The sequence below is a fragment of the Alternaria conjuncta genome (genome assembly GCF_024043145.1).
Source record: "Alternaria conjuncta strain BMP 0040 chromosome Unknown scaffold_9, whole genome shotgun sequence".
NCBI classification, from domain to species: Eukaryota; Fungi; Ascomycota; class Dothideomycetes; order Pleosporales; family Pleosporaceae; genus Alternaria; species Alternaria conjuncta.
This window is the reverse complement of record NW_026250098.1, coordinates 1,299,139-1,311,326: the sequence shown is the minus strand read 5'-3', so window position 1 is coordinate 1,311,326 and position 12,188 is coordinate 1,299,139. Positions and strand designations below refer to the sequence as shown.

At 54.3% G+C, this 12,188-nt stretch overlaps 5 protein-coding genes across 5 annotated transcripts; 3 read left to right on the top strand and 2 right to left on the bottom strand.

Annotated features, from left to right (window-relative positions):
- Window positions 1–974: 974 nt before the first annotated feature.
- Window positions 975–2,023, top strand: J4E85_006903 (uncharacterized protein; the record flags this gene model as incomplete). Its single annotated transcript, XM_051471138.1, has 2 exons — window positions 975–1,331; window positions 1,526–2,023. 2 exons carry the CDS (start codon window positions 975–977, stop codon window positions 2,021–2,023), a joined length of 855 nt encoding a protein of 284 aa, XP_051325348.1.
- Window positions 2,024–2,261: 238 nt separating this feature from the next.
- J4E85_006902 (uncharacterized protein) lies at window positions 2,262–3,159 on the bottom strand (the record flags this gene model as incomplete). The annotated part of the gene is made up of 2 exons (XM_051471137.1): window positions 2,262–2,676; window positions 2,705–3,159. The coding sequence occupies 2 exons, from the start codon at window positions 3,157–3,159 to the stop codon at window positions 2,262–2,264; spliced, it is 870 nt and encodes a 289-aa protein (XP_051325347.1).
- Window positions 3,160–4,287: 1,128 nt separating this feature from the next.
- Window positions 4,288–7,367, top strand: J4E85_006901 (uncharacterized protein; the record flags this gene model as incomplete). The annotated part of the gene is made up of 2 exons (XM_051471136.1): window positions 4,288–4,431; window positions 4,518–7,367. The coding sequence occupies 2 exons, from the start codon at window positions 4,288–4,290 to the stop codon at window positions 7,365–7,367; spliced, it is 2,994 nt and encodes a 997-aa protein (XP_051325346.1).
- A 3,253-nt stretch (window positions 7,368–10,620) lies between these two features.
- J4E85_006900 (uncharacterized protein) lies at window positions 10,621–11,256 on the bottom strand (the record flags this gene model as incomplete). Its single annotated transcript, XM_051471135.1, has 2 exons — window positions 10,621–10,945; window positions 11,102–11,256. The coding sequence occupies 2 exons, from the start codon at window positions 11,254–11,256 to the stop codon at window positions 10,621–10,623; spliced, it is 480 nt and encodes a 159-aa protein (XP_051325345.1).
- Window positions 11,257–11,547: 291 nt separating this feature from the next.
- Window positions 11,548–11,991, top strand: J4E85_006899 (uncharacterized protein; the record flags this gene model as incomplete). The annotated part of the gene is made up of 3 exons (XM_051471134.1): window positions 11,548–11,630; window positions 11,740–11,846; window positions 11,900–11,991. 3 exons carry the CDS (start codon window positions 11,548–11,550, stop codon window positions 11,989–11,991), a joined length of 282 nt encoding a protein of 93 aa, XP_051325344.1.
- Window positions 11,992–12,188: the final 197 nt, after the last annotated feature.

Here is a 12,188-nt window from a genome sequence, read left to right as displayed (position 1 = left end):
TTTGCTCAGCCGCTTCTGCCGACACCCTCCGCTTCCACGGCGACAAACAGTCGTGATTGGCATCGCTACAGCACAGGCACATCTATGCCTTCTATCCTCGAGGATCCATTACATCATCCTCTGTCCGAACCACCCGGACCGCCTCACCCCGCATTCCGCCCTCATCCCATGTCAATGCCTTACCGTGGCCGCCACATGCGTCAGAGTAGTAGTCAGTCATCTGCCGGAAGCTCCACTCCCAGAGGTGGAGCCCTCCAACAGCACGAACAACAACACCACATCTATGGATCTCGGAGTCATGAGAACACGGCCGATAAGGCCATATGGCGGATTGTCGAGATGGGTTTCACAGCCGAGCAGGCCCGAGAGGCGCTAAGGTTAACCGATCTGGGAGACGGACTGAGGGTCGACCGAGCGGTGGAATTGCTGCTTAGTCGGCAGACATGAATGAGCTGGTGTTTGCAGAGTCGGAAGGATTCCGCTCGAGACAGATAATTTCCTTTTGTGGTAGGCGTTGCGATTTTGTCCTTCATTACAGCGCGTGCAAGATACCCCATCCTTTCGTTTGTGCATCTTATCATCAACAGTCTACAGTCGTTCAATGTATATTTTTACCTTTGCAGAACGGTCGGCGACCACAACCCACTTTGACATTATCATCTAACGGAATTCAACGGTTGAAGCCGCTGATGAGTCGTGGAAATTACCCGAAAGGGGACGGGACGGTATCCAATTTTAATTTCGCGGCCCCTCGACCCCAACGCTAATTCGGGATGACCCTAGCTCGATGGTTTGCCTTAATCGTATCACGATCAGGCAGTGCAAGGAAAGAAGTGGGAGCTTCGTTCGTGTATTTCCGCTCAGATCGCTCCTCAGACTCTTCTCTTCCCGCTTCTCTCCACCTTAACATTCGTCTCGTCGACAGTGACAAAAACAACTTTTGCGGAATACAGTCCGCATACTCGATGCCCGGCATGTTGTCGCAAGCGTCGATATCTGCAACATTTCTCCTCCTAGCGTCGCTCCCGTCCAGCACGCCCACCTGCTTCCTCCCCAACGGCACCGCGCACCAGGACGAAGGAACTTCGCGCTGTTCTTCCATATCTGGCTCCCCGCTCTACAACACATGCTGCCAAACGCAATGGCCGAATCCACCGGGCGGCGATGTTATAAACGGCCCTACGGCGGATGAATGCATGCCGAACGGGCTGTGTCAGAACAGAGGCTTCAGCAGCGCACCTGGCCAAGAGGCAGAGCCGTGGACGCACTTCTACCGGGTTTACTGTGCGAATGCGAACTGGGAGGGTTGCTTGGATGTCTGCAGAGACGGGGTATGTTGCTTTTCCCCGTTTGTGGCTATGCATGTGGCTGGGTGCCTGGTTTCAGAAAGCTAACAAGCGACTAGAATCTAGCAGACTCCGTCTCACAATTGACGCCTTGCGACGGAACAGCCAAATCAGAGTACTGGTGTTGTGGAGACAGCAACGCGTGCTGTTCGGCCTCCGCTGATGCGCTGGTATCGAAGAGAATCAGGATTCCAAAGGAACTTGGAGGCGACCAAGTAGCTTCTGCGAGTGCGGGGCTGGCATCGCCAAGTGCTGGACCGGCTTCCTCACGTGTGGGCACAGCGTCTTCGATCGGGAGCACGATAACTAGGAGTGGGGCACCGGTAGCGACAGGGACGGGAACGGGCGAGGAACCCACGCCATCGTCCGACGCAGCGAACCTATCCGGCCAGAACGAAGAGCAGAAAGATGAGGGCAAATCGAACTCGGGACGCAACATCGGTATCGGCGTAGGTGTTGGCGCTGGAGTTGGTGCTCTGCTAGGTATTGCAGTGACCATTCTACTGCGAAGACGGAAGTCAAAGCAGAAGACTCGGGAGATCGAGAATGAGATCGCGGAAGAGAGGCAGAAGCAGGATTTAGCCAAAGGGTACCACCACGTGGCTGAGATGCCGCATCAGGAACCGGTATGTCGAAATGCTAACGCGGCAAGGGGTGTTGAGCTAACGTTGAGATAGGTGTACGAGCTTCACGATGGGAACAGAGCTGATCTGGAGTTGGATGGGGCGAACAAGGCGCAGTCGTCCATGTATCGTTAATCCGCTGTTGGGCTCTTTCGAGTGGATGCTCTAGCTGATTACGATATGGCCGTCGGGCCAGGTACATACCATTGGGGAAGTAATGAATGCTCATACAGACCACATCATCTTCCCGTTGTACCTCTCTTGGTGCTCTCTCTCTTCTCCAACGTTGCTTTTACTCCGTCTTCGATTTCCTAGACTGTTGGTCTTCCTTGACAGCTTCCATGAATGCGCTGGCTGCGATACCGCAAGTTCCTGTCACGCTTGAGCCTACAGCAATCGCCTGGACGATTGCAAGCCCATACCGTCCCATTGCGGCACTCGTAAGGATAGCGAAAGCGCTACCCGCAGCGATGGGAGCGACGCCTGCTTGGAATGCAGAAGCCATGGAGCCTAGCTCATGTGTTAAAAGTCGGTCCGGAGATATGATCAGTGATCCATACGTACCAGCAGCGATGCCGATGGGTGTGAAGCCCACAAGGCCTAGCATGGCCGGTGTGACAGCAAGGGCGATGGGGCCCGAAGCGATACATGCCAGCAACGTGGAGAACAATTTGGGGTTGTCAAGAATCCATGCTTTGAGCCTCTCGCTGAACCCCGTGAGATCTCTTGGTGAACTCAATGTTCGGGATAGCCGCCTGACCAATGTCATGGAGGATGTCGCCGCTGCTTAGCTTCTCCCAGACGTCGCCGGCTGTAGTACCAAGATGGTTCGCCATGTCTTCCCCGAACTTTGTAATGAACTTCCAGTCATACTCTTCGTTCATGTATCCATCTGGGACCTGCGGCAGGGTGTGCAGACCTTGTTTGCCGCTGTTGTAGGCTGCTCGGGCAAGTATCATAGCATGCTTTGAGACACTGCCGGCGATTGGGGCAGCGTGCTTGCCGGCCTCTTTACTGAGCTTCTCTAGATGGGTTTTGGCGTCTGAGGCGACTGGGCTAGCACGCTTTGCTACCTCTTGGCCGAAGGCGCTACCGTGTGTCCATGCCTTGTCCGCAGCAGATGCTACATGTCGCGCCGCCTCTGGTCCGTAGGTGTCGGCAAGTCTTCGCGCGTCTTCAAGCAATCCCATCTTGTCGGAGATTGTGATTTGGCTTGTGTTTGTGGTGTCGCGCACAGTGTTCTCAGTGTTGCTGAATGATAGGGATCATTGTTTGCACTAGCGTGGGATAGGTGAATGCGGAGGTGCTGCTGTGTGACACCACGACATGCGGGGTCCACGTATGAACACCATTGCTGACGAGACTGCAGTCTCAATAGCTTGTACCAGCCGCAGAGGCCAGAGGTTTCAGTGACTCAATACTGTTTATCGAGGATTGTTTGCATAACGTTGATGAAGTTGCTACGGAATAGTGAATGCACTACTCGCATAAAAGAAGTAAGAAACCTGGCATACTAGACATATGACAAGGTTGAGTCGTACGACAAGTCTCGTTCATATATGGTCCATTCAATCTCCCATTGGCCAAGTTCACCATCGATCGTTATGAAACATTGGGGTGAATCGTGCCCGATGAGGCATGAACGGTGCCTAGCAATTGTTGTTGGAGGTTCGCGACTGAGGCTCTGTCTTGCTGGTGCAACGACGAAAGCCAACTCAAGGCCAGAGAGCTCTTTCGGGCCACTGCTGCCGTATATATAGAGCACCGTTGTATACAACATGGAATGCAGTTGCTCGTGGAGGCGATAAGATTAGAGACGCGGAAATGACCGACCCGGGTCCACGTTCTAGAAGCTTGGCACGGGCCCGTTGGACAGGACTTGGAACCTGGAGGCGAGCGGACCGATATAGCGTCATAGACAACGGCCTTTAGATGATGGCGTGGATAATGCAAACGAGTTGCGAGTGTTTGATTGATGTAGGCGCGTCGTGTAGGCGCAGTGGCGCGCTGCTAACAGGAATGTGAGTGCCTGGCGCGAGAGGTGCAGGTGATGCAGGGCCACTCAGGTGGGGCGATAGGTGGACGTCATCCGCGGATTCGTCTGATCGGCCTGGATGATGTGCGGGACAGGGACCGGCAGCGGCCTCGCACCAACCATCGAGACGTGCGCGCCTGTCAGTGCAGGGATGACTGCCATGTTTGACGTGCATGTGTGCAGCCTGTGTCGCGCCCAGCCTGCTGAGCTTTGTTGACGTCCCCTTATCCCCTTATAATGTCCGCCGCCGGTATGCCTCGCCCGCCTGCTGCAGGCCGCCACGATGCTGCGACGACTGCACCACGACATGGTTGACGAGAATGCCGGAAAGCTGCTGCGGAAGGACAGCAAGAGGCAGCGCGTCCTCAAGTTCTTCAGGGCTTTCAAGCAGAAGCAAACACAGCGCCAGGGTGAAGTCGCTGTCCCCGTATGTCACCTGCTCCTTCTCTTTGGTGTTATCGTCACGATACTCGTATGATGATCAAGAAGCTGATAGCAAACTTCCCGACAAAGGCACCGCCCAAGCACGATAACACTGCCCCGCAATCAGCCCCTCCACAAACACTCGATGTGATACCCCAAGAGGAACCGAGTGCCGCAGTCGACCATGAGAGCATGGCGCCCGTAGAAGAACCAGAGCCAGATCGCGTACCTACACCACCGCAAGAAACCAAGGAGGACAAGGTGGAGACTCTTGGTGAGGGCCAGCTTCGTACGCTCTTTGCTGGGGCCCCGCAGTTTGGCATCGCCAGGACAGGCAGTCGCTACTTACCGACCGTCACTCATCCTTGGAACGCCGATGCTGTGCTCAAGGAAGCAACCGATACAATTACACTTGCCGAGCCCGCTTTCTCAGCCGCGACCCTACACGAACATCCATCCAAGACCCGACAGCTACCCGAGACTTCGAAACAGTACAATGGTTATCAGGTGGACGTGGTGGAGATGCCGAGCATGGTCAGTGCCCAGGGTGTCGAACCAGGGACTGTTGGTTTCTCGCATTTCCTCGAGCTACCAAGGTCTGACACGCTGGCCAGTGAGCTGGACCCGTCTCAGTCCCGTCAAGACTCCGCTGAGTCGGCCAGAAATAAGGACGTCATGCAGGCAACTCCTGAGCGACTGGGTATCCGTTCGGTGGACTTGAACTTGATATACGACCGCTTGGCTGAGTTCCAGGACATGTACGAGGCATTCCAAGACAGCCCCGAGCCCATGACAATCCTCAACAACCAAAGCTCTGGAGATCTGTACGCGAATCTATTCACCAAGTTCCTTACCCCTCCGGGCTACGACGACTCTACCGAAGACCCTACAGGCTTGCAGACACAAATCGTGGCCCTACTCAGGGTATTGGGACTCAAGGGTGTCTGGTACGACTTCAGCCTTGTCGAATGGAGGATAAGGCTTGGCCAAATACTGTGGAGTGAACCCGAGCCAGCTTCCGAGCATGATCATCAAACGCTATGGACAGAGCGGGAGATACTATTACTGCAGATCACCTTGGCTTGCGAGTTGCTGCTTCGACTGGATGCCTTCACGAATGCAGATGCGACCGACGCTGAGATCCGACTTCGGATTGACGCAAAGGATATCGAAGGGTTTCTCAAGATCAAGACGAGGAAGGTTGACTGGGATTTGGTGCTCGCACGGAGATTTCTCGACAACGTCGTCATCATGAGAGGCAACGATGCCCCAGTCTCACCCAAACCCAAACTACGTGGACTAATGTCATTGCTAAGCCAAGGCGCTCACGCCCAGATACCGCAGTCAGACCTCATCATACTTCCACAACATCAAGCCAGACAGCTTTCTGGGCTTCTTCACTTTGCGAAGACGCTGCAATGGCCTAGCCTTGACGTGGTCTCGGCGGACTTAGCTCGGAAGCTTGGAGAGCAAGACAAGATCGAGGAACCCACACCATCATCGCCCAGCGGGAGGTTGCTCGACATGGCTACCCCTTCCGGCATCAGTGTCTACGGCACGCCATTGCAAACACCCCTCGCTTCCGGTCAACAACTGGACAGCTACTTCGGCCACATCGGGAAGCCCGCTCTGAATCGCAACAACTCTCGTGCCTTACGCATGCCACTTTCTCCCGTGTCGACCATCTCGGAAAACGATGCCACGTCCAGCTACAATATTGGAGGGTGGCTGAGTCGGTCTTATCTGACCGGTCTTGTGCTCCCCGGAGAAGCCATCTCACACTTCCTCGTGTCAACCTTGCTTGAGAACGATAGCAACGCTATTGCCAACCTGGGAGAATCAGCAAACTTGTACGGCGGATTCACCTTTGGCAACAGAACCTTTTGGAGCAAAGCTTCTGTTGTTGGGCGTATTCTGGCGTGTGCCAAAGGCTCCACAGAGTGTATGGGCTGGATCTCATGTCCAAAGCTGCCCGACAGCCCTGCCGACCGTTGGTACTCGATTCACAGCGAATTGCTTCCGCACGAGAACCGGTTACGACCAAGAGACGGTTCTGACACAGTCGCCGAAGAGTCAGCTATCGCGCCAGTCACTTCTCTAGCTTCATTGAGGTCCGAGGACTTTGTTCTTCCTCAGGATCCTGATTCGTACCTGGCTCCCTCCTTGGTCTTCTCGCAGTGGGAATTGGTCCCAATCAACACGGACCTCATCGACGGCGACAGCTTGACAGGGCCGCCAACCGAAAGCGACATTCACGCCCCATCCATGACATTCGTCTCCAGAGGAGACGTAGTGAGCCATACCATCACTCTAACATACGATGTTCAATTTGTTACCTCTTTCCCTTGCACTACCGCAGCGTCTGCGCCTCCCTCATTCACGCATCGCCCCAAGGTTTTGAGGCGCTCTGGTACCGGAACCATCTCGAGGTCTTCTTCAAAACACAGTGTAACCCTATCACGCCGCAACAGCCACGGATTTGAGCCGCTCCTATCACATCCCCCAGACGCCGCAGATATTGCGCCAAAGCGGATGTACGAAGCATCTGCCGGACCAGAAGTCGAGACGCTTGCGACTAGCAGCAAGCCCATGAACGCACATCCTCTACACCAGTCGTACTCGTACAAGATCGTGCCAGTCACCGATGTTCTGGAATCTGACTTCTTACTGCCGTTCGAGCTTCACACGTCCAAGTCTACGGAGCGCCTACTTGATCTGTCGCGGAGCAACGACAGCGACACAGCGGAGACAATCAAAAATAATAAGAAGGCTGTGTTGGTACTAGATGCCAGGGCTTCGTCTGATCTTCAGCTGCTCGCACGAGCCTGGTGTGCGGAAAAGGGCCTTCATGCGATCGTGAGTCGTGTAGGAAGGACTTGTTTGGCTTGCTCCATTCGCGAGGCCAGATGTTTAGGCATCCACATTGTGATCAGAGTTTAGGTTGCCGCGTGACTACTTGGTCATTCACGCCAGCACTGGAGTTTTTGCTACATTTCTCAAATTGTCACATTGTCCTCCGGGCAGGGAGTTGGGGGTTTAATTTTGCTACAGGCCATTATTGCGGGCGCGCATACAAGATACCCACATTGTGAATGAATACTACTGTTACTCTCCATTGAGCATGTGCCATGATCCGTTGCCACGTCCTTTACTCGTTTGAGAATCGCGCAAGACAAAAATACCGTGTACCCACTATCTACGCGCGTTTGCAATCAGCCGCCGCATTCACTCCGAGACCGCATATCTCGTATTTCGATGACAACTGTGCGATTGCAGAGGCTGTGTGTTTGCCTATCCTGAGCTCAATTAGCCAGATCAGCGGCGCTCACAGCCACGTGCTGCTAGCCGAGGGGGCGGGCTGTGTGTCTGTGGGTGGCCTGGCGTGCCTGATCTCACGCGAAGCGCGTTTGAACTTCGCGGGTCGAAAATCAAAAACTTCGAACACCGCTCACCAAGGCTCTTATCACTTTCGAATCTATATCGACGACGTGTCAATCATCACAATCTTACTTTGTTTCTGCTGTTCGACAAGATACATCATCGAACCCTGACTTACAAGCTCACCTGGTCCCTTCTTACATCATCCTTCCTTCCTCCTTCGTTCAGCACCGACCCTCTACCACCGAAACTCCTCCAGCAGTCGCCACTCTCTCCCCGCTTTCAAGATGAATTACGCCCCAGTGAACCCCGAGACAGAGGAGTTCACACCTGCGCACGACGAGCCGAAAGATTGCTGCACACGGTGTATCCAGCGGATCGATTGCACGTTGGCAGGCCCTTGGTGCATCGAATCAATCATTGCGTGTTTTGCGAGTATGGGAAGTTGTTTTGGCGATGCGTGTAGTAATTGCGGAGACTGCTGTGGTGAATGCTGTGCTGGGTGTTGCAAGGCATTCACCTGATGCAGAAACATGGGAAGAGAGGAGAAAGAGGAAGACCCCGAAGAAGTTTGCGGTATTTATCATTCAACAAACCCGCTCTTGTTGGGGTATCGACCTGAACTACTGGAGTCGTGAGTGGTTCGTTAGGGGTCTATGGGTCATCGCAGAACCAGAATATGGCGAACCGAAGTCTGGCAGAGCGCATGTGAAAGAGAACGATGACTGAGAAAAAGGTGGGAGCGCGCCTGGAGGGCTTCGCACGCTGGATGAACGCGATTGCCTTCGACGCATGTCAACACGCCGACACGACAGAAAGCACTCGCCATTGCGACTTCCACAGAGACAGAGCACGTGCAAAATGCCATGCTGACGGTCTTTGACCTTCAAAGTGGCATCTGCTATAGTCTTCCATCACAACCTTCCGCTCATCAGCCATCGCCTCTATCGCTACAGCACTATCGCTATCATTTGTTGGCATCGGGGTTCAACGGCAACATCATCAAAGGTATGCAGAGCATGACCTAATTCGGGCCTGTTCTAATGTGATGCAGCAGTCATTTCATCTTATCCTCACCACCGGCATCCAGTCATCAGAGGCAGCACTTGAAGTATTCGCGCTTTGCTTTTTCTCCGCAAAAACATCCACAGCAGGTGCACCTACCTTTCCAAACACATACCATACAGAATACGGGTCAATCGACATCCCAATCATGCCTGGGAACGCAGGTCGGCGAGCTCGCCATATGCGCGGCTGTGGTAGATTCTATATAGACCGTAGGATATGTCCTAACTGTGGAGCGACGGTATACCAATTCTCCAGACACGCAGTTCAGACTTGTAGGACTTGTAAATACAACTTTATCTGGAACCGTGAGCCAGAAGTCGTACCAGCGAAACCTCCTGCTCCACGTCCTCTCGGTCAGTTTGACTCAACTTTGACGTGCCGTATCTGGGCTGATTGAGACTAGGCCGCGGACTCGTACGCGTGTTGAGCGATATAGAAGATGGCGATGAATCTCATAATTCAGATGACGAAAGCCTGAGACCTAGGAACAGTATCACGACTGATGAGGGTTCTTTCAAAGGTCGCTCGAGTCCGAAGACCGAATCCAGAGACGACAGCGTCGTCAGTCTACTCAAAAACTGGGCACCATACACCTCCAAATCAGGCCAGGCAGACGATACACATCTGCCAGCAATTCCTCCAGTCAGCCTCGACTCGCTCAGCACAGTCCGCCATTCTCGACAGGAACTCTTCGTTCCACCTCCACGATCCCGCATACACGTTCCAAGCAGATTCCGAAGGTACACCAACCGCATCAGAAGGGAACCCGTGGCACCTAGTCCGTCCGTGGTGACCGCCGATGCTGTCAAGAGAGTACCTCGTATGGTCATGGTCAGACAAGCCTTCTGTCTCAATTTCATGCTCGAGGCACGGGCACGCGATCCACCCAGACATGGCGGATCTCTCAGACACCCATCTCCTGTGATCGAGCCGCGTGATCCTGACGGCGTGGTTCTGCAGCACTGCGCTGATCTTTATCATGCTCTTTTGCCGCTTGAAGGGTGGGAGAGAGATGGAGTGGTCGAGGAATGTCGAGCGGTTGAAGAGCGAGATGTTGAACGAGACCTAGAGATGGAACTACTCAGCATCTTCAGCCCCGACGCGCTGTTCGAAGTCAGGGATGCTGATGAAGTTGCTCTCCTACAGCCCGAGCAGTCCAGTGTCGATGGCAGCAATGAGGATGGGGAGGTTGCGCATTGCGGGGAGGAGAAATCTCTCCGCGATCTCATGCGGGAATTTTCTTGCTACACGTTCATGCGTAATCTGGGTGCTGGGCTGAAGAACAAGGTACGCAAGTGGAGGAGATAAGACAGGATGCAACAACAGCTCTAGGCTGGACATGTGCGTGTGCGCGCTGCTGTCATTCGGTCTGTCGGACACATTGTACTCTAGCAATGCGTTGAATACTACAGATGTCGACTCTGAGAAAGAGCATGCTCCTGACCCGACATGTCTATCGCTCAGTGGAGAGTCATGGTTAGCATGCAAGACAGACCATAGAGCTATAAAAAAATCTGAACACGCGAAACTTTCGAATGCTGAAGGATTCTGATCGTTGTTTGTTTGCTACGTAAAGCAAAGGAATCATTGTCATAATAACACGCTGGTGCATATGCTCCAACATGATTCCGTAGTAGATATACATCCAGCTCGTTCAATCCTCCCATCTGCCCGCACCCAACGCCTAGCTTTCCAGCCGGGGAATCCACTTTCCAACCTCTCAACCCTATCTTCACCCGTTCGTAATTTACTTCAGAGTCTTCTCAGCCTTCTTCTCCGCCTTCTCAGCAGTGTGCTTAACATCCAGCATCTCACCCTTGGCCTGACCCTCAGTGTTCTCCAGACTCTTGTTGTACATGTAAATGCGACCGACTTGTGTGGCACCGACGCAGAAGACGAGGAAGTTGACACCAGCCAGCGCGACGTTTTTGGGGCGGATGACGAAGCACCAGCGCGTCCAGATGGCGCCTGTGCACATGAGAGCGAAGTTCTGGGTGAAGGAGAGGGATTCGGCGGGGCGGGAGAAGTCGGAGGCGCCGGCGAGGACCATGCCCCATTTCATTACTGGGGCCCTGTTGGGGTGTTAGCATTTGTGCGATGGCTTGGGTGGGGTGGGGTGGGTTTTGGAGGCGGGTGTTTGCTGCTGCGGATGCGGATGCGCTTCGGAGAGTGCGGGGAGCTGGCAGCGCATTGCGGGTGGGCATGGAGGTGGTGTCGAGGCAGCATACCAGAAGTGGACTGTCTTGGGACCGATGGGGCTGTTCCAGAACTTCTGGAAGCCAGCGGGCTCAGCGCCCGCCGTGGAGGCATGTCGGCGGGCATTTGCGCGTTGGAAGAAGGGTCGGAAGGAGCTGAAGATGCGGGAGCCGGGGCGGAACGACATGATGGCGAGCTGTGTCCTGGACTCTCGAAGTCGGCGATTCGAGTGGAGCAGGAATTGGGGCGTCGAGAGCGAGGTCGAGGCCTTGGCGAGTGTCGTGTGCGAGGGCCGTCGCGATGTCGGGCTCAAGCACGAGATGATAAATCCGGGACTATCGATGGGGGTGCTCCGACTGCTCTAGGCCCGTTTGGGCAAGGCGTGCGTCTGGCAGCTTGACGAACATTGAATGTCGCTGCCGGCCCAGTGACGACAGTCACCCATTGATACCCCCGCACACCAGTACCGGTCCCTACCATGGCGTCAAAAGCATTCGCAAACGGCCTCAAGGAGCTGAGGTTCCTGTTCTGCCAGACCAGCGAGCACAGCGCCGCGACAAGGTATGCGACAACCGAGTGAAGGAGCGCAACCCAACGCGCACGCCATTGCACAAGAGCAGGATAGACAGGACAGGCAGGATAGAGCGAACCGCGCTGACCGACTGGACAGGAATTTCCTCATGCGAAGCTACCCCGCCATGAAGAAGGCCAACCCATCCATCCCCATTATGATCCGCGAAGCCAGCAACACCCAGCCCACCGTTTATGCGCGATTCGGTGCGTCACACTCACCACGGACATACGAGAGCACTGCTAACAATCTGGGGTAGACTTCGGAAAGGAGCGGAAGCTGTCACTGAAGGGCCTGGACGACAAGGCCATCGAACAACAAGTCACAGAGCTGGTACAGAAGGGCGCATGAATACATACTGGGAAGGAGGACGAGTGAAGAAGACAAGAGTCGCAGGTGAAGACGAACAGGCATACAAACAGCTCAAGAGAGCACAGCATAATAGCTCTGTATAGCCCGAATTGACCGTCTTCGAGAGTTCATTTCTCTTTCACCTCGACTTTCAAATTCCCCATTCACCATCACCATCCCATCTTTTGCGTAGCATA